Source organism: Onychostruthus taczanowskii, unplaced genomic scaffold (assembly GCF_017590055.1).
Source record: "Onychostruthus taczanowskii isolate IOZ18803 unplaced genomic scaffold, ASM1759005v1 scaffold56, whole genome shotgun sequence".
Taxonomy (NCBI): domain Eukaryota; kingdom Metazoa; phylum Chordata; class Aves; order Passeriformes; family Passeridae; genus Onychostruthus; species Onychostruthus taczanowskii.
In genome coordinates, this window is record NW_024503235.1 from 520,011 (window position 1) to 546,766 (window position 26,756).

General features: G+C 52.6%; 1 protein-coding gene across 4 annotated transcripts in view; it reads right to left on the reverse strand.

Moving 5' to 3' along the window:
- The window catches only part of MAN1C1 (mannosidase alpha class 1C member 1), a 54,656-nt gene extending 29,936 nt beyond the window's left edge, over nucleotides 1-24,720 (reverse strand). For 3 of the 4 annotated variants that reach the window (XM_041417377.1, XM_041417376.1, XM_041417378.1), the window contains exons 1-3: nucleotides 24,393-24,720; nucleotides 22,754-23,671; nucleotides 5,156-5,252 (exon numbers count right to left, since the gene is read on the reverse strand). In XM_041417377.1, the coding sequence (XP_041273311.1) occupies nucleotides 5,156-5,252; nucleotides 22,754-23,320 (664 nt within the window). In that variant the 5' untranslated portion in view covers nucleotides 23,321-23,671; nucleotides 24,393-24,720. Of the gene's footprint in view, nucleotides 1-5,155; nucleotides 5,253-17,739; nucleotides 20,572-22,753; nucleotides 23,672-24,392 lie in introns of those variants that run through there. The other variant, XM_041417379.1, reaches the window with a different exon arrangement.
- Nucleotides 24,721-26,756: the final 2,036 nt, after the last annotated feature.

The following is a 26,756-nucleotide window of genomic DNA, read 5'->3' on the forward strand; positions in this document are numbered from 1 at the left end:
GGGCTGGAGGCCGCTCTTGAGACACTGGGGATTTTTTCTGGTTAAACTTTTTAAATGAATATTTCAAGCTGAGAAGTCACTGTAATCAGCTTAAACCCCTGTTCAGGAGGGGTTCAGGGTCCAGCAGAGCCCTGAAGTTTGATCCACCACTGCCAGCAGGACCCAAGGTGAGAGTGGAGTGGGGACAGATCTCCTGAAGGATTAATTAGCTTGGGAGTGATCTCAAAACAGGGACAAAACCCCACAACAGGGATTAAAGTCAGCTCCAACACGCAGCCAGACTCCAGTGAGTTTGGGATTTGGAGGACATCCTGATTCCCTGCTTCCTGCTGCCAGGAAATAAGTTTGTTGCTGAAGATTTCACTGACATCAAAAGCCAAAGTCAACTCAAAATGCCCTCCTGAAAATGATCCATCTGGGGAACATTACACGTGAAAAAGACAAAAAAGATGATGATGCCAGGGAGCAACAGAGTTCCAGCAACATCTTCATTACAAGGTATTTTTCTCTTTAAAGAGCCCATGGAGCCAAGCATCCAATGTCATGTGCAATAGGCAGCAGGCATAATTCAGCATAGAAATTAAGAGGGCCATTATTATTATTATTTTAATCACATAAAAGGACTCTCCAGGGTTTTGCAATTTTGTGATCACAGGGAAAGAGACCCAGAGACAGAAGAGAAAAGGTGCAGTAAGTGATTGCACAACTGGAGGCTCCCATTTCTCTTCTGGTAGCTGGGATGTTGCTGAATTAATATTTTCATTCAATTATCTCTGTTACATATTCACAGACCAACTCCTGTCGCTTCTAAGTGAGCTGGGTGTGTTTGCTGCCTGCTAAATCCTGGATGAAGGAAGCATCCAGGGAAATGTTTGGGATTTGTTCCCCAAATTTGCTCCCCAAATGTTCTCTTTGGGAAATGTTTGGCTCAGCTGGCCAGACTGGGGGCACTAACCCTGGCATTGGAGATTTTGGGGTCCAGCTGCTGAGCTGGCAGCCCCAGAGCTGCTGCTGTTAAAAGCTGCTGTCACAGGAGCTTGGGGGTGTTAAATCCACTGGGGATTCCTGAGATTTCCAGTGGATTCCTGGAATCTCCATCCAGATCTGAGCCTGGCAGGTCACAGTGCCACAGGGCAGAGACCAAGTCTGCTGGGATTTGCCAGGCAGAACAACCTCAAGGTTCTGGACCTCAGGACAAGCAGCTGGGTCCTTTCCAGAAGCCTCTCTGGACATATTCCTGCGGTCACTGCTTTTCTTCCCCAGCCATTTCAACCCCTTTTTTTTTAATCCTTAGAGCCAAAGCAGCCCCATTTCCAGGCAGCTGAGGCCAGTGACCTCCTGTCCTCAAAGCAAACAGCTCAAAGTCTGAGCCCAGCACACAAACACAGCCACGGATTTTCCAGGAATTTCTCCACCCTGGGCCCGGTCACCAGGCAGGCAAACGTGGAGCAACAGGAGATCCCTGCTGCAGGATGAGGTGTAAACACCTGCTGTCCTTTCAGTCCAGCTGCTGGCAGAGCTGTGCCACCCCTGCTGCTGGCCTGGCAGTGTCCTGGCTGTGACAGTTGTCACTTGGACTGCCATCAGCTGAAGCCACACAGCCTCACCACGCTGCAGAAATTCAGCATATGCTGAGAGGAGCAATGGCTGCAACGAGGCAATTCATGATTTCAGGCACGATATCGAGTGGGGAAAGAGGAAAAAAGGGGAGAAACCTGGTTAAGGCTTGCTATTTTTGAACTAAAATTAATAAACCAACGTGCATTTAGGTGGTGAGAAACGCCTAACAGCACAGCAGGGTTCCATATTTACTTGCTGTCACTGATTTCAGAGCAAACTGGCTCAGGGTATAAGTCAAAGAAAGATTCTCCTTCTGCCAGCACTGCACACTTCAAGAGATATCTGAAAATCAGGCTTCTCACCTTATCATTGTTAAAAGACTGTGCAATCAAAATGTAACTGACAATTCAGCTGATGCACGAGCAGAACGAGATGCCAGCTCACTCTCCCGTAGCTACAGAAGCTCTGTAAAGCTATCAGGATTTTAAAAACATTTTGTCAGAAAAATAAGTGGCTCTGACAGAGCTGGGGAGCGGGCAGAATAATAATGCAGTGCTCTGGAGCTCACGGTGACAGGTGCATTTCAGGGGCTGTGAGACACAGAGCTGCTGCCCTGTGCAGCAGCCCAGGGAGCCAAGCTCTGCAAACATTGCTGAATTTCATCCCTACAGCACCCAAGGCAGCAGTGCTGAGGTGGTTGAGAAGGGTTAAAATAACTGCATCAGCACTGGGAGCACAATTTGTACCTGCAGATCTCCAGTCTCAGCCTCAGCCTCAAGCTCAGCTGTGCCATTTTCCTGAAATGTTCCTAAAGCAGCTCGTTTGGGGCCTGGATTGATCAGTGCCTGGCATCCTGCAGCTCTTCCTTGAGAAATCCTGCAGACAACCCTGAACCCCCCAGCTGTGCAGCCTTTAGGAGCATGTGGGGCCTCTGGAACCTCGTGATTTGGGGTTTGTTCCTGCAGAGATCACCCCCCACCCTCTGTGGGGCACCGTGCCCGCTCCCATGGCACCAATTCCAGGGAAATCATCCCACATCTGAAAGCTTAAACCGTGTTTACCCCACTGGAGGGCACGGGCTGGGCTGTTCAGCGTGGCACTTCTTATCACAAGCATCACTGATGAATAATTAATGCTGATGAAAGGAGCACAGCTTGTGGGTTTAAGGAAAGGGCTCTCAAGCTGCAGTGATTGTAAATGACAGCAATCACAGGAGTTCTGTGCAAATAAACTCTGGCCAGAAACGTGGGAGAGGCTTGATGAGAGAAACAGGAGCTGGAGAACACCAAGCACCAGCAGCAATGTGAGGCCAGGTCTCCACATCACAGTCCAGGAGAGGGAAAATGCTGGAAAACACCTGAGAAGTGGCAAGGTTGGATCTCTGGAGAGATTAACGAGGCTGGGGATCCAGGTTTTCCTACCTGGGCAGGAAACTGGGGAGGGATGCTCTCTCCTGGCTGTCAGGAGAAGCAGGACACTCTCTAGGAGCAGAATTCAGAGTTCATTTTTATTTCTACTTGAACTAGAGGGAATATTTGATCCAGAGCAGCTCCCCCCAGGCTGAGGCTGCCAAACTGGAGGCTCCAAGTGAGCAGCAGCACATCCACAACAGCAAAACGTATGTATCACCCTTCAGGAACTTGACTGCTTCCCATGCATGCAAACACACTCGAAAATAGCCCCAGAGAGGTTCCTCCCCTCCCACATGGAAGCAGCTGCAGAGAAATCTCAGCTTAATATTGACATTTCCAGCCTGGAGAGCACCCAGTTTGCCTCCTTTCCATCTGGAGTTTGGGATAAAAAGGCACTGATGTGGCAGGAGGGGGAATGGGCAGCAATGCAGGGCCACAGTGCCCTGTCCTCGTTTCTCAGAGTCCCCAGAGGCCAGAGGGACAGAGGGCTGCACCAAGGGATTGCCTGATGCTGCCCTCCTTTAGAGGCACAGCTAGGAGGAGGAAAAGCCTATTAAAAGGCTGAAATGTAGCATGTAGCTGCTTTTCTGCAATTGTCTGCAAATCCTCGTGCTCCAAAGCATTTTTCTTGAGAGTGCTCACAGGCACACTGCAAACAAGCATAAGTACTGTCAATTGTTTTAGCATGATAAATGCATTTTAAAGCTTTCAATATTTTTGTCTGTTTACTGGCACACTCCTTGAGGAATTTTGACAAGCTTGCCAGAGTGGAAGAGCAGCAAAATGCTTCAGCTTGCTCTGAACTCCACTCAGATCCTCAAGTCGAGAACCTGGCTGTTGCTGGAGGGGGTTGAAAGAGCAAAACCCACCCAAATCAGTGCTCCTGGCAGAGAGGGGCTGGCCAGGGGCAGTGGCTGCTCACAGCCAGCCTGTGACAATCCCAAAGCTCCTTCCCTGAGCCTCAGGGAAGGGGTTAATGGGGCTTCCTTGCAGCCCAGCCCTGCACAGCCAGCCGTGAGTCAGATGTGGCCTCACCACCCCCACAGCAAAGAACCTGTCCCTGATGTCCCATCTAAGCCTGCTCTCTGTCCCTTTGAAGGCACTCCTGTCACTCCAGACCCTTGTAAATGGTCTCTCCATCTTTCTTGTCCTCCCTTCAGGTCCTGGAAGGCCACAGTCAGGTCACCCCAAACCTTCTCTTCTCCAGGCTGATGGTGTCAGAGACACCTGATGCCATTTCCACCTTCACATTTCCCTTCCCCAAACCTCAGCCCCCAAAGCTGAGCAGGATTAGGGCTGGGGTCCACACAAAACAGGCTGAAAGTTCCCCCCCCAGGTCCTGGAGCTGACGTGGAGAAGGACCTGGGCACCTACAGAGTGCAAAACAGGATGGGAGTGTTCTGCAAAGCCTCAGTCCCACCCTCTGCACTGAGGCAACCAGCCCACGGGGGAACTCTGCTCTGCCCCGAGCTGGGTGAGAGCTCCAGGAGATAATCTCTGCACAGATCCCTTGGAAAGGAGCCCAGAGCCCTCTGCACAGCAGGAATTCCCCAGGGATGGGAAGGGAAAGGAAGGGCTCCTCATGGCACAGGCAGGAGCTCAGGAGCCAAACAGGGAAATGCTCTGAGGGCAGAGCAGCAAAAGGACAATTTATGGCCCCAAAAGCCAACAAATACCCCAAACCCACAACAAGTATCCCACCAGAATGAGCAGGGGAATAGCACTGGAAGTGGCTCACATAAAAAAAAAGGTAATCTGCTAAAGAGTAAAATTATACAAGCCAGTTAGCACAGAGTATAAAGAGCTTTTAATATTGATTCACTCAATATTTCATGGAATTCACATCTTGCTCAACAGTGGAAAAACGAGAGAGAAGATGCTCAATTTGGTCAGGTCCTCAAGCCTACAAGCCCAGACAAATAGCAGCATTGTCAGCTCTGGGCTGGCTTCATGTTTTAATAAAGACACTTTCATTTTAGCACCCTGCCAAGCACATTTGGTGCTGGCTGTGCACAGGGAGCTGCCTGAAGGGATGAGGACACCACAGCACACGGACTCAAAGCCTTGCATCTCACCAACAGCAAGGGACGAGGTCAAAGCTGTGACAGACACCTCCCTGCCCTGGCCATGGGAGTTGCAAAGCTCAGGAAAAGTGGAATTGCAGCCAGCTGAGCCCCACTCACCGAACATGTTCCCGATGTGGCCGTTCTTGGTCAGCGGGCGCAGCTCGTTCTTCCCCATTGCGTACTGCTTGTAGTTATCCCAGGCAAACTTCATCATCTGGGAGGGGAAAAGGCAGTGAGAACAGTCAGCAGAAGGGAGAGTTTCCAAAGCTGAGCTCTGGGAATCTGTGGCAGTTTCCCACTCACTGCTAAACCCGTGGTCTGTTAATTGTAAAGTCTTAATTCCCACTGAACACGAGGAGTGGGGCTGCATCCAGAGGTGGGGTGAGTCTCCAGCTCCTCATTTCTGGGGAAGAACCTGGCACATCTCCCACCAAAAGCCCACGTTTCACCTTGGCCCTGCAAACCACGTGGGGTTTGTAGAAAGCTGTCTCCATCTCTGAATTTCCAACCTTTTTCAGAGAGCAGCAGTATTTCAGAATGCTTGTTCAAATAGGCTAAGAATGTAAGGCCAAAGCTGATCTGTGCCTAAGTACAGGGAAAAACTGATCTTAGGGACTGCACAGAGGTTTTCATTCTGTTAATTGACAGAACACATTCACAAAGACCAAATCCATGACATTTTGTTATCTTCCATCAGAACTCCACGGTGCTTTCTTCAGAGAGCTCTGCACAGGGGCTGGGTGATTTCTGAGCAACCCCTTCCAACTCAAACAATTCCTTTTGGGATGTTTGAGCTTTCCTGCCCAGGCCCAGCACCCTGAGGGCTGCAGGGCAGTGCTTGTGCAAGTTCCAACACACACACACATCCCAGCGCAGCCTCTTCTGTCCTCCTGCCCCTCTGGGAGGAAAAATTAAACATGCAAGTGTCCTTTCTTCACCTGGGAGAGACTGGGACTTGTCAGCTTCCAAGGAGTTGGAAAAAGCTGCCTTTTCTACCCCCCACCCCAGCCTGGCCCTGAGCAGCTCCAGCCCCAGCATCGCACTGACCTGAACATCCTTTGATTCAATCCCTGGCAGAAAAAGATAACAAAGGGGGAGAAGAGGCCTCAGAGAATCAGCCATGTTCTCCAACAAAGATAAGAGAGCGCTGAAACGCTTCCCTCAGACCAGACTTTTGAGGGAAAATGACAGTTTAAACGGAATCCTTCCTCCACAGAGCACTCCTGGCTGCTCTGTTTCAGGATCAGAATCATCAGGTTACGTTGGGCTGAAATTCCTCCTGTCATCTCAGCTCTTGCTCTTCCCTCCAGCTGTGTGTTTCACAAACCCAACATCACAAGCCCCTGGCGGTATCCTCTTTAATTAGCAAAAAGCCACATCCCCAGATTCCCCTCTCCTTTTTAAACATCGAGCTTCCAAAGTAAAGTTTCCTGGAGCTGTTCAGATGGAGGAGGATAAACATTTGCTGAACTGATTGCTAACACTCAGGCTCCAACACCACCAGGAGATGGAATGCTGGACAAACAAATAAAGGCAATTTGGGGTTTAAAAACTCGGTGTGGGATGAATTAGTCAGTGGAGAGCTCTGCTGAGGAAACTAAATAACGACCCAAGGAGGGGGAAAAAACCCTCCACAAAATGCACTCAAACATGTCCCAGGCATATGACTCAGGGTGTTCACTTTATTTTGTCAAATCTCTTTTTGGTTTGTTTTGTTTTTTTTCCCCAGTGGCAGCAGGTTCTAAATGGGAAGCTCTCACTCTCCATGAACACAACAGGGTGAATCTTTGAGGAGCTCTGGCCTCTCTTGGGGCAGTGCAGGGCAGTTTGATGTGTCAGAGCTTGCTGCTGAAGCTGGCAGCAGGAAGGATGCTGTTTGTCCAGGCAGCGTGCCCACAGCAGGGCTCCTGCACCAAAAGGAAAGAGCCAGGCACCTCCTGGGCCCCCCTCAATCGGAGCTGGGGAAGGGGGACCCACCCTGCTGGCACACAGCGAGCCTGGACACGCAGAGGATGTGGAAATGACTCTGTTTTGTCCCCTAAAACTCCTGACGCTGTAATCCTGACTCGGCTTCATTTTAAGCTGAGTATGACATTTTAATTTATTTCCTTCCTTTAACTTCTTTAATCCACTGCAGAAGGTCCAGGGTGAACCCAGCTGTGCTGGCACAGCTCCCTGGGGACCCAGAGCCTGCAGACACCCCATCCCAGGGAGGGCATGGAAAACCAGCCATTCCCTTCAGCCTCCAAAAGCCACATCTCCCACAGGGCAAATCTCCTCTTTTCCTGTCTCCTCATCAAGGAGGGACAGCCTGAGGCTCCCCAAAGTGCCCCACTTCCCCCAGGGCTCCGAGTGCTGATGGAGCCAACACTGCATCCCTCATCTGCCTCTCCAGCCACTTCAGCTGCCTTTCTCACACTGCTGGGAGAAGTTCCCCAGCACAAACTTCTGTCCCAAACTCTGCCGATCATCAGGGGATGGCAGCGCTGCCTCACCGAGCTGCCAGGCTCCCTTTAGGTGGAGCACACGGAGCTGGCTGCCTTCAAACCCTGCAGATTTGGGAGGCAGGATGCAGAACGTGGCAGCTTTTCATCTCCCAGCATCCCAGAGCTTGCCTCCCTCCACTGACGGCTCCAAAAAGCAGCAACTGGAAAAGGTGAAGAGCCAAAAAAGCATCTGCACCACTCTGCCCGTTCTGGCTCCCTGCAGCTGCCTCTCCAGTCCAAATTTAGCACCTCAGCTTCCAAAGCAGCTGAGGAGGGATGCAGCAAGGTCCTGAAAAGTGGAGGCTCCACATCCTCTGAGCAGAGATTCCAAATTCCAGGCTGGAAGGGAAGGGATGGAGGTGCAGGAGGGAGGGGAATGTGTGTGGTGAGGTGTTCCAGGCTCATTTCTGATGAGCCACCAGGATTAGAAGTGAATATTTTATGGATTCTGGTCCTGACACATCACAATACATCAGTGTTAACATTGTGCCATTTTGCATTTGAAAAATGGCACCGGAACCACAAAAAATTATGGAAATAGATCCATAATTTCAGATTTTGTTCTCACCAGTGAGCCATCTGCCACCTAATAGACAATTATCTATTTGGGCCTGGCATTCTAAGCAATCTGGGTCTCCACTGATTTATAGCAGAGACTTCCAAATTTATAACTTAATTTGTCACATTGCTCTTGCCTTTCCTTTCACCTGTAAGTCACTTGTTACTTTGGAGAGTTTCAGCTGCCCAGCCAGACAAGTCTGGATTAAAATCAACTAGAAATGACAAAACTGACCTCTGCAAACCTGCACTATCGTTTTCACCTTTTAGATCCCTCTCTTTTCCTGTGCTTTGCTCCATCCAAACCCAACAAGGACCTGGCTTTCAAGCCCACCTGTGTTTCACAGAGGCAGCAGCAGAACAAAAAGCATTTAGAGAATGCTGTGATCCAGGTAATGAGGAAATGGGTCTCGGGATAAAAACTTGACCAAGAAAGTGTTTTCACTTTGAAGAGATGTGCAAATCTTTAGCACATTTAACAACTGAACCACTCCAAATCTCTGGGTTTATGGACTTGCAAAAAGCAGAGAGATGAGAGGGGAAGAAAAGAAGAAAAAGCTCCCCTCACCACCACTTGCCCTCCTTTTGTTAACAGGGAAGATTTCCAAAGGCAGAGCATTCCCAAACAGCTATTTGATTAGTTTTATCCATCTAGACTGGGATAATTAGTAAATGCTTAAAAGATGAAATCTAAATATACCAACCAATCAACCCCTTTCAAGCACTTCCAAGGAACATTACACAAAGCCATTATCTTCACAAGACAACCACTTCCGTGGCTCTTTAGCCTCCTTCCTTCAACTTCCCTTCAAACATTTCCCTATAAAATATCAAAGAAATTTCCAGTTTGAGTTAAAAAAAAAAAAAAGAGGGCAGGGGGGTGAGTGTAATTTTAATATTTATTTCCCTATTGTATTCCTAACTTGTTTTTTCCCCACCTCTCTTCCTTTTCCTGCAGCTGGAAGCAGATTATTTGTGCTGACAGTTTCCAAAGCAGGATCAGTTCTTTCCCACTTTTAACCTCCTTGCTGCCCCACAGTAGCTCTGTGCCACTTTGGCTCTTTAAGCTGCAATAATGCCATTTATTTTCTCCTGCTGTATAAAACATAATTTGCCAGATGAAAAGAAAGAAAAGAGGAACTGTCAGTCTTGTAGGAAGAAGTCTGCCTGAATACATTGGGATAACTCATTTCTGTTTGGAATAATGGATGCATTTTTCCCTTATCAGACTTGCATAAACCTGTATAATTCAGGATCTGCAGAAAAGGTAATGAAACAGCATCATGTTTACTTTGTGTTGCTGCCTTTAGTATTATCACATGGAGATATAAATATCCAGGCAAACAGCAGGGCAGAATGCTATAAAAAGGCTGGAATTCATTTGAAAACCTTTAATAGAAAGCTGAGCAACTTCTCAGGTTACTTCTCTGGGCCCGTGTCCCCGGTAATGCTTTTATGTAACAGCAAAATGATAACAAAAAGGCTGTGTGCTCACTCCAGAGCGTGGAGATGTTCCATTTAGGCAGACACTGATATCCAGAGCCTTCCTCTGGCTGCCTCTAAAAGCCTGGAAGTGCAGAGCAGGAGGAGCTGCAGCTCCAGGGACGTTACCAAGCAACTCCCGCGGATGGACACCAGCATTGATAATCCATCCTAAAGTAATTACACCTCATAATTAAAGATTACAGGAAATCCAATAGATCCCAACAGGAACTCCAGCAATTGTGTTCCAGCAGCCATGTTCTGTCCTGCTGGAATGGAGCACTCAGGAACTGCAGAGATTTCCATTTCATGGGTCCTCAAACGCTGCCAGCACCTTGGGATGTGGTCATCCAACATCCCCTCTCTCCTCCCACCTTCAATCAAACTCATCCCTTTAACTGATGGCAAAGGGGTAAAACCTGAGCCTGTCACTCCAAAGGAAAGCCAGGAGAGCACAAGCCCAACTCCAGCAGGATTTCCTCTCCACTGGTGGCTGACACATCCTTGGGCAGCTTCCACTGCTCCTCAGCTCCTCCAGCTAAAACACACTCAGCCCTTTCCTCCCAGAGAATGGGCAGGGTGGAAATATCCAGAGGGCACTGGACACAGAAATATCCAGAGGGCACTGGACACAGAAATATCCAGAGGGCACTGGACACAGAAATATCCAGAGGGAATTGGACACAGAAATATCCAGAGGGAACTGGACACAGAAATATCCAGAGGGAATTGGACACAGAAATATCCAGAGGGAACTGGACACAGAAATATCCAGGGTGCACAGCAATGTCCAGGGTGCACTGGACACTGAGCCTGAGCTCACTTGGTCCATCAGGGTGCCCAGAGCAGGCGTGGCTGCCCCTGCCTCCCTGGAAATGCCCAAGGCCAGGTTGGACAGGGCTTGGAGCAGCCTGGGACAGTGGAAGGTGTCCCCAGAGCACTGGGGTTTTACCCTTTCCAGGCTCACAGGGCTGGCTCCTGTCACCAACCAGCTCCCTCAAAAGCAGATTCCCCTTTGGAATGACCCCCAAAGCTCAGGAAAGCCTCACCTTTCTGACACCTGCCACTGCTCTGCTCAGGTTCCCCTTAAACACAAGATAAAGGCTCATTTTTCACATCTAAAGCAGCAGCCTGGGCACAGAACTCCTCCTTGGGGCTCCACTCCTCCTGGAGGATTCTCACCCAAAATTTCCATCCCTGTCAGCTCCTGCCTGCAAACACATCAGCTGAGAGCTCAGTGGGAGATGGCAGATTGAGGAATTGCTTGCTACAGGCAGCTTTGTCTGGAAGTAAATGTAACAGAGCAATTCCAGCAACAGGTGAGTGGGGCTTTGCTTCAATTTCTTTCTGGCAAACTCCAGGCAGCTCCTTCTCAAAGCTGCATGGGTGGATTTTTCTGCCATCAGCTGCTACCATAGCTCACCCTCTCTTGCACAACAGCCAAAGACATTGCTCAGAAAAATGATCTCCACACTGGAACAATGGGGGAATTCTTTAGAAAGTCAGAAGAAATCAATTTCCAGCAAGCCACAGTATAAAAAAAAATAAGTTTTAAGCTCTCCTTGCTGTTCCCAGGCAGCCAGGTCACAGGGAGTTCTCCAGCACAGACCTGCAGAGCCAAGCACTCCCTGCCCAGCACAATCAGGGAAAAACAGGACTGGAAGGACAGAAAAAAGCCCAGCACAGAGCAGCCCAAGGTTGTCAGTGTTAGTGGCAAGGACAGAAATAGAAGTCAAGATTCTCCCTAACTTAGTCCCTGCTAGCAAAGCTGAATGGAAGAAAACAGCTCAAACCACAATTAAACTAACACCTAATTAAATTCCTAATGCAACTAGATTTAACTGTGTCAAGAGGGGAAAAAAATAAAACCCTTCTAGGGCTATCTGAGGCACTAAACCCCAGCTGGATCCAGCTGCATCTAAATCAGGAAACATGTCAGCAAGAGCAGTTGATTTTGCAGTTAGCTCTGTAATGAGATGCTGGCCTGGAAGAGGCTGACAATGGCTTGGAGAACAAATTTGCAAGTCTAGACCAAAGCACGGGGTGATTTAGTGGAGAGATGAGGCAAACTGCAGCCTCCTCTTCCTTCGCTTCTCAGAATCAAAGCTTGGGGGAAATTCTGATGGGAATAAAAGGAATTTGTGTTCCTGGCCACCCTGACACCTCAGCTTCGTGCTCCCTGTGAGTCCCTAGGGCTGATCAGACTCAGGATATTCCAGAGCACGGCCAGGCTGGCACTGCACAGCCACACCAGCAATAAACACAATAAATATTCCTTCTGTCCTAAGCCTGTCAGCACTCAGGCACTGCTGCCACTGGGTTTAGGGGGATGGCAGCAAAAGGCAACCCCTGAGCTCCAGGTTAGACCTGGCCAGGGGAGCTGACCCTGTTAAATGTGAGGGTGAGACACAATTCCTGCCAGGGCTGCAGGCACACAGGACAGCAGGAGGACCAGAAAGCCACCAGCACCCATTGTGTGACACTGCTGCTTGCATTTTTTTCAAGCCCATTTCACTCCAGGCTGGACAGTCTGGCTTTTCTTAGTGACTACTATTGCATTCCAGCACACTCTGAGGAAAGAAAGTGGGGAAAAAATTACTTCCACAGTAATGCTGCTCCTTCAAATGTCACCTCCGAGTCCCCTCCTGGGTGTTGAGCCTGCAGCACAAACCAGGCAGGAAATTCCCTGAGCTCTTAAGATTTTGGGCACTGTCTCGTTCCTGCAGGCTGCCTCGAGGGCTCTTCCATTTCAGCCACTTCCCTTCAAGCATGTACAGCACACGGCTTTGTAAATCCCTAATTACACACAGACTACAAATTCTCCTTGAAAGTGCCCAGCATTCCAGGTGAGCATGAGCAACAGCTGAACAGCCAGGCAGAATCCAGCAGCTCCTCCCAAAATCCCCCCACGCTGAACGGGAAGGTGGATGGAAACACAAACACGAAGCAGGATTGTTTTTACAGGCCTGCGTTATGGCAAGGGAAGGTTTTTTTCCTTTCCCCTACAGATACCATCTGCACAGAATTCTCATTTCTGGAGAGCCACAGCCCAAGGGGATGCTCAAAAGGAGCTGTAGCCATAAGTAAACCAAAATGCTGCAAGGAGAAGGAAGAAAAGGAAAAGGTGTGGAAATATTTTGCTTTTCTTTATCAAGTAAAATAAAAAAAAAAGAAAAACTCTCTAGAATGTATTGGGCCTGTCTGTTTGACAGCCTGTAGGACAAATGTCAAACAGATCAATAATGAAAAGAAACAAAAAGAGAGAGGAGAGGAGAGGAGAGGAGAGGAGAGGAGAGGAGGGGAGGCTTTGTACTCCCGAGCACGGCAGGAATCCTCAGTGGGCTGGGAAGAGTTAAACAGGCTCCAGAGCAGATCTGTGTGCAGATGTGCCATCCCGAGGCAGGGCAGCAGAGCCTCCCTGCCCAGAGCAGGAGCTCCCTGCCTATCCTGGGTGGGATGGAGATCAGGATGGGTGCACCAGAGCTTCTGGGGGCTCCCACCCCAGGCTCCCACCTGCACAACCAAGAGCTCCCGTTCAGCCAAGGGAACGTTTCCAAAGCATTCTCAGAGACACGAAGTGAGGATCAGCCTCACACCCACCACATCTGCCAGAGACAAAAGGAACAGCCCCGTGCCAGGCTCCCCCAGATGCTCAGCTCACTCTGCCTCTCCCCCTTCCAGCCTCACTCCCCCAGTGCAGGCCCAGCAGCTGAGCTGCCTCTCCCCCAGCACCCACAAGGTGTGAATTGCTTCTGACACATGGATGGCTCAGGGGCCCAAAACACAGCAGAAGCAGATGGGAGAGCTGAAGGAAAGGAAGAAGGGAAGGAAAAAATGTAAATACAGGCCAAGAGTCATCCTGCATCACTCCTGTTCTGCACTGTGAGAACGGATTTAGGGAGCAGGAGGAACATCTGTTTGGAAACTGGTTTTGTCTCAGTCCAAATGCTGGAACAGGAGAAAGAGGGAGGCTGAGGACTGCCAGCACACCTTGTGCTTCATCTCACACTTGGATGGCTTAGCAGGAGAGATCTGGGAGGATGAGTTTAGTTTAATGATTTCTTGCTGGTTCACCTGCTCCCCATCTGTCTTTGTAGTCCTTGCTCAGAGGGACAGATTGGAGCACTGCTGTCCTCTCCCTTTTCCAGAGTTCCTCGTGATTGGAACTTCTGAAGAGAGGAACAGAGCAGTTCTCAAGTATTAAGTAGTCAGCTGAGATTAGTCCAATAATTTATCACAGGTAATAGCTAATAAAAGACACGAGAAACTCACTCAGAGCCTTCCTAGAGCCACGTGTCAGAGCTGTCACCTTACAAAAGTGGTGCAAGAAATTCTTGGACCACAGTAGCAAATGTATTAGCCAGAGGCTGATAAACCCTTCCAAGAGTCCCAGAGCCCACAATAAATCATTACAAAGCAGGTTACAAACACCGGATCTCTGATGAAAATGAGGTTGGAGGGGTGGATGTGAGAACAATGCTAGGGTTCAGCTGGCAGGATGAGGGGCCTGGCTCTCCCTGGCCTGACCTCCCAGCCCCAGAGGGATCAAGGCTGGGCCCTGGCACTGCTCCAGCACTGCCATCACCAGCACTGACTAATGGACTGCTGACACAGAAAAGCAGGGAATGGCAGCCTTGGGGATCTGGGTAATAAACTACAGAAAACAGCCATAAAGGTTCATCAAAATTAGAGGCAGGAGCAGCTCCTTGCTCACAGACTCCACGTCATGCACAAGTGGCACCCACAGAGCTGCTCAGGCCCAAGGAACCAGCCTCCACTCGCCAAATCCCACCCTAACACTCAACTCAGAACTTGATTTGAGCCTTTGAAAGGCAGAAATGAAAGAACCAAGAGAAGAGAGCTGCCTATGGCTTCATCCTCCACCAGCCAGAGCTGAAATCAGCCTTTTGAATTATTTTGCTGTGCAGCCACCAGTGAGGGTGGGCAGAGCCACAGCCAGCAGCAAGAGTGTTCTGGTTGTTTGGGCTCAGCAGCACACACCTCTGAGAGATAAGATAATCAGACCCAGCCACGGTGGTTCAGCAATCCTGACACGGTCTTGGTGCTGGAGAAAGGCCTTCAGGAAAGCCAAAACAGCACCAGAAATCAGCCAAGGGTTTGTTTGGGTTCATCAGCGCTGAATTCCAACATAAATACGTGTCCTTCCTAGAAAACTCCAGAGAAAAACGAGGCTCAGACGGAAGGACAGCCAGAAACATCCCTTTTCCACTGGAAGTATTTTATTTGTATTTTATCCTGCTGGCTAACGCAGGCAGCGGGAGGGTTTCAGGATGGATGAAACGCGATTATTTTATAATTATCCTTTGTTACTTCTCAAAGTACACGGTTCTGCACTTCCCTCCCTGCCCAGGGAAATCATGTTAACACAATTAGAGCAAGAGCCCTGCTTTAAACACGGCTGCTCGGACCTTGCTAACACGGCTCCAATTCTCAGCACAGACAGTCTGCAGAGCCATCCTGCTCCATAAATCAGCAGGAGCTCTGTCACCGAGTCCCTCTGAAGGGAAGGGACACTCTCTAGGAGGAACACTCACTGTATATCATCATCCTGTGCTAGCGCTGCTGGCACGAGATGCTGCAGGATTTCTCCATCTCTTGCATTTAATATTCTTTGCAGCCTTATTCTTGCTGTATCTAAGAGAGGAAATCTAACAACAGCTCTAGGGCCACGCAAGGCAAGTGTTGGAGGCCAGATTAGAACTAATGAGCTCCTGGCTCCCACTCAATCCCAGCCTTTAGAACAATTAGCTCAAATAAACCCAGGAACCGTTTTCAGCTCCGCTGTCGCCTGCCCGTCCTCCCCGGTACCTCCTGAGCTGGAAAACTGCAATTGGCTTTGACAGAGGGGAGAGGTCACAGAGAAACCAAAGTTCAGCACAAGCTGCCAGCATGGGAGACCCCCAGGGTGCCCCACGGAGGGGGCCAGTGCAGGGTTCCTGCTGCTCCACTGAGGAACGGGCACTGGGGTCACGATGGGGGCCTGTGCCCCACACAGGGGACACTGGGCAGGGCTGGGGGACACAGAGGGACACGAGGATGGGAACCCCCAGGCTGCCTGATGGCCCTCAGCAGGTTCCAGCACACAGGGCTCCCATTCCTAGAAAGCTGCACTCCGTTACCTTTCAGCCCAGGGATGAAGCCTCAGGAACACAATTCTCCTTTCCAAACCCTCTGGAGATCCCTCCTTGGACTTCACTCACACAGGGGACCCTGCAGCTCTGCTGTCAGCAGCAGGAGATGCAGAAGGCAGGCACAGCAGTCACTTCAGGTTAGTGCAGCCTCGTGCTTCACTCACGCTCCAGCGTCCTCCCGGGGAGTGCTGGAGTGCCCAGGAGGAACAGCTCTGCTGCACATTTTCCTGCTGGATTAGGGCTCCAGCAGCGTGTGCCCATTTCACAGAGGTGCCACGATGGATCTGCCCTCAGGAACAGGACACAAAGTGTCCTGCTTTAATTACCAGAGGGTGCTGTGCCCCGTTAGCCAGGGTAACAATGAGTGCCCTCCTGTCCCATAACGAGGGGATGTTGATTATGCAGTGCTCCAGCACAGCTCCCAGTGTGCTCTGTCTCCTGCCATGCTCTGGGTGCATCGTGCACAAAGCCCTCACATTATGTGCAGCTCACAGACACCACTGCCCACGACAGCTCCTCTGGAGCCCTTCCAAAATGTGGTGTCAGATGATGAACTCAAGTGCCAGGGGAGCGAGAGTAAAGACGGCAATCATGGCAGCGTGTGCTCCTCATGCCAAATCCACTCACAGCATCCACTGAAAAGCATTTTTCTGGGGAATGTAAATGTAGTCTCTTCCTTAAGTTTAAAAATCAGAATGTTCCCAGCTCCTCTTGCCACCACTGGAGTGAATTTTCCTTCCTGCCTTCTCCTTCTGACAGCTCCATGTCAGTTTTATATTCAGGTCAGTCTTTTATTTAGTACTAAGGTACATTTCCCTTTCTCCCTCTCAGCTGCCCCATCTAAAATCTCAATTGTTTTCAATACTGGAGAACATATTCAAAAACATCAAAATGATAAACAATCTGTACAATGACAGAATCACAGAGTAAACCAAACATGATGGATTAGCCTCATCTGGCAAAGCCCTGCATACAGAACCAAAGGAGAGAATACTCAGCACAAAAATCTTTCTCCCATTAAGGGGCAGATTTAATCATTGATTAAAAGTTAATCATGAGTCCATAAAAATTTTGGCTGGCAAGATGGAATCTTAACGCAGGTGACTGCTTTTTAGTAAATATTTGAAGAGCTGGAAGTGCACATGCCCCAGACTGATGGAGGAGCAGGGAGGTTACAGCAGGATTACTGACAGCTCACAGCCAGGCTCCATCCCCCTGCCCTAACCCCCTCTTCCTGTCCAAAGAATGTCAAGGAGCTGATGTGCATTTCCTGAAGTGATCCAGGAGAGTGCAGGTCCTTCAGCACATCTGTGGGCATCCTAGAAAGTCATTTCCCCACGCCCAGCACTCGCAGTCACTCATCACCCGCCGCCAACAGCTCTGCAGAGCTGGAGCCGTGTGCTGGCTCTAAGTGGCAGTTCAGAAACCAGTCTAGCATCAAATTTAGTTGTTGTGGAACAAGTGCTTTCACTGCTAGACTTGGGGAGAGAAGAGCAAATGACTGCAAATTGCAGAGCACTCCCAAATTCCAGAGTGCCCTCAGCTCGGGAGAGCTGGGTCAGAGCGAGCTCTGAGGTAGCACTGAGGCACACAGCTCTGCAGCACTGATCACAGCACGCTCACATTCCTGTGCCTCTGCACTCCACCAACAGAACAAATACATTTTTAGTCAATTAACTGTATCCCCCACAGCTAAAACAGGCTGGAGGTCAGGTCTAAATTCTGTTTGCATGAATCCACCGGAGGCTGCTGAAGCAAAAAACCCACTGCATGCACCATGTGTGGGATTTACACCACAGTACCCCTTTCACAGGTTCAGTAAATAAATGCATGAGGAGTGTGGAGCAAAGGAAAATTCCAGCAAGGCTGGAGCCAGCCCGTGCTTCAAACTGCAGAGAAATTCTCTCTTGCAGAGGTATTTCTACCCCAGAGAAAGAATTACAATCACAGCACAACTGACTGGTTTGAGATCACAATTCCGCCGCACCGTAGTAAATATTTTACAGAGAGCTGGTTTCCTTACCCCCAGCAGCCAGAGCAAGTCTGTTGGAAGTCCCTGGGTTTCCATCTGCCCAGCAGACAGGATCAGACCCTCCCCACGTGCCTCAGTGAGGAGATGTGCTCGGGAGGAGCATCTCCAGCTGAACCGTGCGTGGTGCTCCTCACGTACGGCACCAGGGATGGATTACAGCCCCGAGTGCTCTCGGCCCCACATCGCAGCACTGGAAGGCATCTGCTCCAAATGTACGGACAGAAAGTTGCACAGTGCAGGCAAAGGGAGAGGGCTGACAAAGTTTTCCCTGCTGGATGTGGAAAGGAGATGGTCAGAAATGAACAATGATGGGATTCACAGCCCGGCTCAGCCCGAGAGCTGCTCTGAGCCTTGCTTGTGGCAAACTGGTGATCACAGCTCACCCCCAGGGCACCCGAGAGCTCCAGAGCACCCAAACCCACACAGCTGTACCACAGGCAACCAGCACCAGAGCTGAGACTTCTCCTGGCAGGGGTCAGAGCTGTGGCAAAAAAAAAAAAAAATCAGGAGAACCTGCAGCATTTCCCCAGCCCTGCCCCAAAAATGGGCAGTTTTTTCACTGCAGTCACAACAGTCAAAAACCACACAAAAGAAACTCAGCATCCTTCAGCAGGGGGCTTTCAGCAGAGGCTGAGCTCCTGATAACATTCCTGTCTCTTCCTAATTATCTTTTAGTGATAAACTGTCAAGATATTTGTGTTCCAAAGACGGATCCACCTGCCGATGTGCAGAGTGATGCAGGATAACTGTGAGTTGGTGCCTCCATCCCCCCAGGGGCTGATTTTTGAGAGCAAATACATCTTTAGAGCTGTGTTAGAAGAGGACAGGGGACAGACAGGTGGAGGTGGAGATGGGAGGAAAAGCCAGGATGAAGAGAACTGCACTGTGAAACAAACAGGCTTTGGTATCATTAATCCAGAGGAAATGAATGCAGGTGTCAGACCCAAGGGGACAATCCCTGCCTGGATTTGACACATTCCCTCATTTGAAAGGGACAAAAGGCACTGCCAGGTTCAGGCACCAGGCATTCCCACACCTCAGGCACGGAAACGTGCTTTTGCACCCAAAAAAAGAGAAGAAAAATGAATAAATCTCTCCCTCTGTTCACATTTTTCTCACATCCCGTGACTGAGCTGGAAGTATTTAATGATGAACTTTCTGCTCTGGCTGGTTCCAGTGGCTGTCTTTAAGCAGTGGTTGGTATAAAAATACTTTAAAGAAATGCTCTTCCCTGTCTCCCCAGTGCTCCCCCACCTGAGATCCAGGAGTGCCTGTTTGGCTCCATCCATCATCAGCAAAACTGTCAGCTCAGCTCCACCAGCAAAATCTTTATTACTGGTTATGATGCAGAAGGCAGGAACCACACGGTCTGATTTCCTCAGATCTGAGGCTGAGTTTGCAGAGGCAGCAGTTAGAGGGGAAATAATTTTGACTTTTCCCCGAGCCAATTTGATCTGAAAATTGTTGAGAGCAAATAAATATGGAATCCCACCGTGGAATTTCTGCAGTCACTCTCCAGCTACAACCAGTTGTCTTTTTTTATCCTGAGCATCACTGATTTGTATTTGGCACATGTAAAAAATCAGCTAATCCCCAAAGCCATGCCTGACTGATCAATTACACAACTAATACCTTTTCCAGAGGTCATATTAAGAGATGAATAATCCCTTCCAAAATTTCCCAACCTGCAGCATGGGGACATTTCTTATTTGGCTTCCTGCAGCTTTCCTGGAAAGGTCAGAGTGCCCCAGCCCTGGGCTGCCCACAGGAACACACAGCAGTGGCTCCCAGACTGTTCTCCAGGTGACCAACGACCTTTAGCAGCAAAATTTGTGCAATACAGCAGCTCTCCTTTTTTATTTCCAAGAAAACAACTGTTAAGTGACCCTGGACTTGTCTTTATAGGTGAAGGTGCCTGCACACACACGTCAGCCCAGCAGGTCCAGCCCAGCCTGGCTCCTCACTCTGCAAACAGCCCCAGTGCTCCTCACGCCCCAAAGGCTTTCCCAAACACCAATAAAATGGGAGAGGCCATGGGGCTTCCCACTCTAAACTCTGTTTTTTAAGCAGGAAAGGTCTAGCAGGGCTACATGAGCTGCCAGGAAAGCTGTGGCACTGACTCTTCTTCAGCTGAAGATCAGGCAGCTCAGAGGTGGTGGGAAAGAATGGACACCTGGCTGGAATTCCTCAGACTGGAGGGTCCTGGGGAAAACAAAAAGATTTCTAGATACAGAAAGCTTTCTCTAGGCTGGGCATCACCTCTGGGCATCTTTGGTCATGCACCAGTTTTAACTCCTGGCTTTCATCTGGCAGGCAGGTGGGGGAAAAAGATCCACAAATGCCATCCACACCCATCCTCTCTGTTACAGAGGGAAGGCAGAGAAAAGAACAAAACTTCCAGTGCAAGGACAGCTGGGGACTCCTTCTAGCAATGAAAGCTCTGGAGGAAGGAGGGAAAAGCAACTCAGAGCAGCCACCACCTGCCCTGCTGGCATCTCACATCATGCGAGCAATATTTGCTAATCCAAAGGCTGTATCATCACTTCTTCCTTGCAATTCTTTTTTTCTCCATCTGTTTCTTTTTATGCAGCATTTGTCTTCTAACCTTCCTGGTTTGTTTTGCTCTTGTCTTTTTGAGGAACAAAAAGAGACACACCTTATCTCTTCCCCTGGCTGCACCACCCTCCCTTGTTTTGCGTGTTCAGCCTCATATCTCAGCACCATATTTGTTTCTTTCTCTCTGAATAAATAGAAGCGTAGGCACTTTTAAGAAATAAGGGCTCTGTTTGAAGAGTAATTAGCTGTCAGCATAAAACTAATATTTATGGATTCTCATCCTTGAAAACTCTAACTCTGCTACCCAGCACTGATTATGGCTGTTAGAAACAGATGGGGCCGAATCCATACAGCTTGAAATAATGCTATATTTAAAAAATAATTAACTCCAAATGAAGGACTGAATGCCACTCGCTCCCCCTAAATTTGATTTTTCAATTTGGTTTGTTTGCACAGAGTGGAAGCTGGGTTATTCCCGGCTGTGTCGTGCTCCCTGGCACACCTTGGAGGTGGGAATCTGCAGAGAGCCAGGCACACCTGAGGGCTGGGCACTGGAACATTCCGAACACCCTGCAGCAGGACAGGATGGCTGGATCCCCCCGGGGTCACAAAGGAACCCAGCACCTCTGGGTGTGCTGTGCCCGGCTGCCTGGCAGAGGAATTGGAATTTCACCAGCCGTGCAGCCTTTGTTTTAGTGCCTGACAAAGCCAGCGGGAGGGGAGCTTTAAAAACTGCTTTTCAGATGCAGGTTGGAGAGGATGAAAGCCCTCGGTGTGTTGTTCCCTGACTTGATTCTCTCTTCAATCCGGGGCAGCATTGGATGCCTGCACCTCTGCGAGAGCACAGGCCCAGGAAATTTATACTCTGCTTAATTAAATCTGTGCTTTTTACTTATTGGCACCTCTTGCGAGAGCAGAATTCCCTCCAAGTTGGTTATCCATCACGGCTGGGGATCCGACAGCCACCATGGCAGCCCACACCAACCTGGTTAAGTGGGTCACAGCCTGCTCCGTGTGTCTGGGGCTGCCAGGCTTCCACCAGCTGCAGGAATGGGGCCAAACCCTCCCCTCGCCCTGGCAGCCCCCCAGAGGGGCTACCCCGGTCAGAGGGGTCAGCTCCCTGCAGTGGGTGACAATTCCAGTACAGGGACAGAGCCTCCCTCTCCTGCATCCTGTCCCTCCATCCCCTGGACCAGCCAAGTTCTGTCATCTCCCGGTTTTTGTGCAAATCTGCCCCCTCAGAGATGCAGACTTTTGCACAACCAAAGACGTTTCCCACCAAGCAAATTTCTTCCCCCCACAACCCTTTTTTTCTCCCCAAATAACCAAGCTGAAATTTAAATTTCGTTAATTTCAGTCACGCCGGGCGAGTGGAGGTGTGTGCTCAGTGACAGGGACAGTCCCCCGGAAAGGGACACCCCAATTCCTGCCACCCTCCTTGGGAAAAGAGCAAGGGAGCTCGTGTGAGAAATGGGGGCGAGGCTGGGGAGGTGAGGGGTGGGAGCAACGAGGGGGGACAGGGCTGTGAGGGGAGGGGACAGCGGATTGAGGGGGGACAGGGCTGTGAGGGGAGGGGACAGCGGATTGAGGGGGGACAGGGCTGTGAGGGGAGGGGACAGCGGATTGAGGGGGGACAGGGCTGTGAGGGGAGGGGACAGCGGATTGAGGGGGGACAGGGCTGTGAGGGGAGGGGACAGCGGATTCAGGGGAGACCCAGACGTGAGGGCTGAGGTGGACATGGACCCAAAAACTGGGGAGCGTCACGGCCATGAGAGAGGACAAGTGTTGCTGAGGGCAACGTGGCTGTGAGGGGAGGCAAGGACTGACTGAGGGGGAGATGTGGCTGCCGATGGCAGGTGAGGACTGAGGGAACACACACCTGTGAGGGGAGGTGTGAAGGGACATGGCTGAGGGGACACACGTGTGAGGGGAGGTCTGATGGGACATGGCTGAGGGGACACACACCTGTGAGGGGAGGGGAGGTGGGATGGGACATGGCTGAGGGGACACACACCTGTGAGCGGAGGTGTGAAGGGACATGGCTGAGGGGACACACACCTGAGGGGAGGCGAGGTCTGATGGGACATGGCTGAGGGGACACACGCCTGTGAGGGGAGGGGAGGTCTGAAGGGAAATGGCTGAGGGGACACACACCGGTGAGGGTAGGTGTGATGGGACATGGCTGAGGGGACACACAACTGTGAGGGGAGGTGTGATGGGACATGGCTGAGGGGACACACACCTGTGAGGGGAGGGGAGGTGTGAAGGGACATGGCTGAGGGGACTCTGCTGTGAGGGGAGCCGATGCTGTGAGGTGAAGCAAGGCGAAGGCTGCCTGAGGGATGACAGCACTGAGGCGAGGCCAGGGCTGCCTGAGGGGGCTATGGAGGTTCTGAGGCAGCACCGAGCGGGCACTCGGCCGGGAGCGCTGCCTGCCCTCCTCACCCACCTCTTTAATCTTCATCCTGCGGGCGCGGGTCTCGGGGTCCTCTCCGCTCCGCCCGCCCCGCACCGGGTGCCGGAGGCTCCGGCGGAACCGCTCGTAGTCGAAGCGGAACGGGGCCCGCGTCTCCCGGGCCGGGGGCGCGCCGCTGGCGGGCTGGGCTCGGCTCTCGCCGCCCTGCACCTGCTGCCGGGAGCCGGGCGCGGTGCGGGCCGGCGGCCCGGCCATGCGGGCGGCCGCGCGGAGCTTCTCCCGCAGGCGGCGCGGGGCCGCGGGGCTGGCGTGGCGGGGCTCGGCGGCGGCGGGGGGGCTGCGGGGCAGCTCGGTGTCGCGGGTGGAGGAGGAGGAGGCTGAGGACGAGGAGGCGGAGGATGAAGAGGAGGCGGAGGCGGTGGCCCGGCGGGGTAGGAAGAGGCGCTTGAAGCGGGAGGAATCGGGCAGGAGGAAGAGGGCCCCGAAGCAGAGCGTGAGCAGGCCCGAGAGGAAGAGCAGGAACAGGAACTTCTGCGGCAGCCGCAGCCCCAGCGCCGCCGGCCAGCCCGGCATGCCCGGCAGCTTCCGCAGCACCACCATGGGGCACCGGATCGCGGCCGCCGGGCGGGACCCGCCGCCACGCCGGGGGCTGCCGCTGCCTCCTGCGGCGAAACGCTCAGCGGGGCCCGCCCTGGGCACCACCGGCCGCCTTCAGCGGGGACCGCACGTGGGTGGCTCCGGGCCGGGCGGAGCGGCGCTTCAGCGTCCCCGCTGCCGGCATGAAGGCGGCGGCGAGCGCATCCCGCCGGGGCCGGGCGGCGCGGGGCTGGGCTGGGCTGCTCGCGGTGCGGGCTCCCGGCCGGACGGTGCTCCGGGGCTGGCTCAGGCAGCGGCGCCGGGGCGGTGCGAGCCCGTCTGTCTAGGCGGCGGTGGGTTCATGCTGCAGCATTTCTGCGGGGCGGGGGAGACAAGAGCGCGGTCATTCAACACCGCCGAGGATGCGGCCGGCGAGACGAGCCTTTGTCCCCGGCCGGTTCCCCACCCTCTAGTTCGGTTCCCTCTGTCCGGACTTGGCATCAACTCTCCGGTCTGCGAGCAGCTCGCAGCTCTGCACCATCTCCCATCCAGCAGGGATGCCGGGCTCTGCTGGCGGGGCAGCCCGGAGGACAAGGGGGAGAACCCCGGGAGGGATGAGGTGCTCTGGGACACCCCAGGAGGGGCAGGGTGCCCTGGGACAGCGCACACAGACAGGGACGAGGCTGCTCCGCTCCTCTGCCGGGAGCTGCCTTCGCCCGCGCCGGGCTGGGAACGATGGGGCTGCAAACCAGCCATGCGGAAAGCTCGGCTCGGGCTGAGCTTCTCGAGGCAAAAAATAGTAATAAAAAAAATAATTAAAAAAAAATCTGCGGGTTTTGGTTTTGTCCAATAGATCCCGGCAAATTTCTCCCAAATCTCTGCCTGCTAGAGTTATCCATACCCCCCCACCAACCCTCTCCTTGCCGAAGAGACAGAGCTCAACTTTGAGACCCCGCAAGCCGGCAGGACACGGCTTAAACCCCTACGTGCGATCCCCACATCGCCCCTTCTCCTGCGGGCAGGGACAGCGCTGCCCCCGAGCGCCGTCACTCCTGCTTGGGCAGAAGCTCTCCTACCCCCAGCGCTGTTTACTCACCCCTCTGCCAAATCCAAGCCTCTCTGGCTCCTACAGTGAGCAAAATCTTCTCAGTCCTGCCCGCTCATCCCAAAAGCGACAGCCCCTCGCTGCTGCCAGCGCTCACGGGTGCCCGCTCAAGTAGGAGAGGGAAGATGCTGCGCTCTCCAGGGGACAGCTCCTCTCCCTGCCCATCCGAGCACGAAGGAGGGAAGCACCTAACTGCACCGAGCCCCTTGCCAGGCTGTGTTTTCCTGCCCGCCCCCGTGCCGGCTGCGGGGACCGGCGGGGCAGCGCTGCCCGGTGCCCGCACGGAGCCCCGCCCGCTCCGCCGCTCACTGCGACAGCGCCCGGCCCCGCCCCGCCCCCTCCCGCCAACGGTCACTCCGCCGCCGCTCCAGCCAATCAGCGCGCTCGGCTCTGCCCGCCCTCCCTCGCTATTGGCTGGTTGTCTCCTCCTGCGGTCGCCCATTGGCTGCTGCCCGCGACAGGGAAGGCGTGGGTCCCGCCCCCTTGTTTACCACAGTTGCCCGGCTCGAGCTCGGAGCGGGATGGCCCCGCCCCTTTCCTCCAGCCACCGCCTCCCATTGGCTGCGAGGAACGCCCCGTCCGCGCTGCGATTGGCGGAGGGGGGGCGCCGCTACTTTAAAAAGGGGCTGCGGGCAGGCGGCGGCTCCAGAGGCTGTGAGGGCTCGGTAGGGGCGGACGGATGTTGTGTCACCGTTTCCCCTTCTCACGCACTATGAGGGCTCTGAGGGATAGATTTACCCACAGAGCCCCCACGAGGGGCTCCGTAACCCTGCGGGTGCCACGGCCCTGGGGGCGCTGCCTGGCACGAGGAGAGGAGCAGGAGTTAGAGAGGAGCAGGAGGTGCCGTGGGAGCCCCTTTTCTGGTTTATATGAGCCCATGTTCAGGTGCCGTGAAACACTTCTTGATCCCAAATTGTTAAATCTGCACCTTAACCTTCAACGTATCACCAGGTAGATCTGAGGTGACCCTGTGGGTTAATACTGTACCAGAGGGGAAGATGGTGAATCAGAGTTTCTGCTCATAAATGTTACAAAAAACGCCCTCAAACCTGCAGAATTAGCAATGAAAGGGAGAAAAGGGCATCACCCACACCCGGAGGCATCTGGAACCCCTCAGGAATAACTGGATGGGGGAAGGGGGCAGGATGAGGCTCCCAGGAAAGGGTAAACGCAGCCGCCAGAGAACGGCTGTGACTAAACTTGGAAGAGCTAAAAGGGAACATTTTGTAGGCTGGAAAGGAGCTGGAGCTGCGAGGAAAGGAAAGAAATCATCTGCTGTTTGTGTGCTCAGCGTGTGCCTCCTGCACAATAACCAGCACCGCGGGGGACAAATACCTGAGCTGATTGCGCGGGCCCCACGCTCTGAGAGCCAGGGACACCACCAATATTGTCATTTTCCCTGAAAACTGCTTTAAGGGGCATAAAGCAGGAGGCACAACAGGATTGTGGAGCTGCCCTTGACCGCCATGGTCCCGCTTCACCTTCCCCACAGCTGCTGCAGGTTTAGTCCAAATAAACCCAAACAATCCTTGATGCTTTCAGCTCCAGTGGCTGCCTGGCGGACCTTGAAGGTGGCCATTCTCCGAGGAGGATTTGCATCTTGATGGTTTGGGTTTGAAATGGCGTTTTTTTCTCCTGCTGTTGGAGGCAGGGCCTGCTGAGTGTGAAGGAGCTGTGGGCACCACAGGCACCATGGCCCACAGGGCACCATGGCCACCACTGGGTACCATGGCCCACAGGCACCATGACCACCATGGCCCATGGGCACCACAGGCCACCATGGCCCATAGCCACCATGGCCACCACAGCCATCATGGACCACAGGGCACCACAGCCCACAGGCCACCATGGCCCACGGGCACCATGGCCACTACAGGCACCATGGCCCACGGGCACCATGGCCACCACAGGGCACCATGGCCATGGCGTACCATGGCCCACAGGCACCATGGCCACCACAGGCACCATGGGCACCACGGCCTGTGGGGCACCATGGCCCACAGGCCACCATGGCTGCCACAGCCACCGTGGCCACCACAGGGCACCATGGCCCACAGAACACCATGGCCACCACAGGCACCATGGCCACCACAGGCCACCATGGCCCACAGAACACCATGGCCACCACAGGGCACCATGGCCCACAGGCACCATGGCCCACAGGCTACCATGGCTGCCACAGCCACCATGGCCACCACAGGGCACCATGCCCACCACAGGCACCACAGCCCAGAGGGCACCACGGCCCAGGCACGGCAGTGTCTGCTCTGATCAGAGCTGGAGCCAGCCTGGCACAGCTCCTGTCCCTCCTGCCCCGTGCCTGCACCACGAGGGATCACAGAATCACCGGCTTGG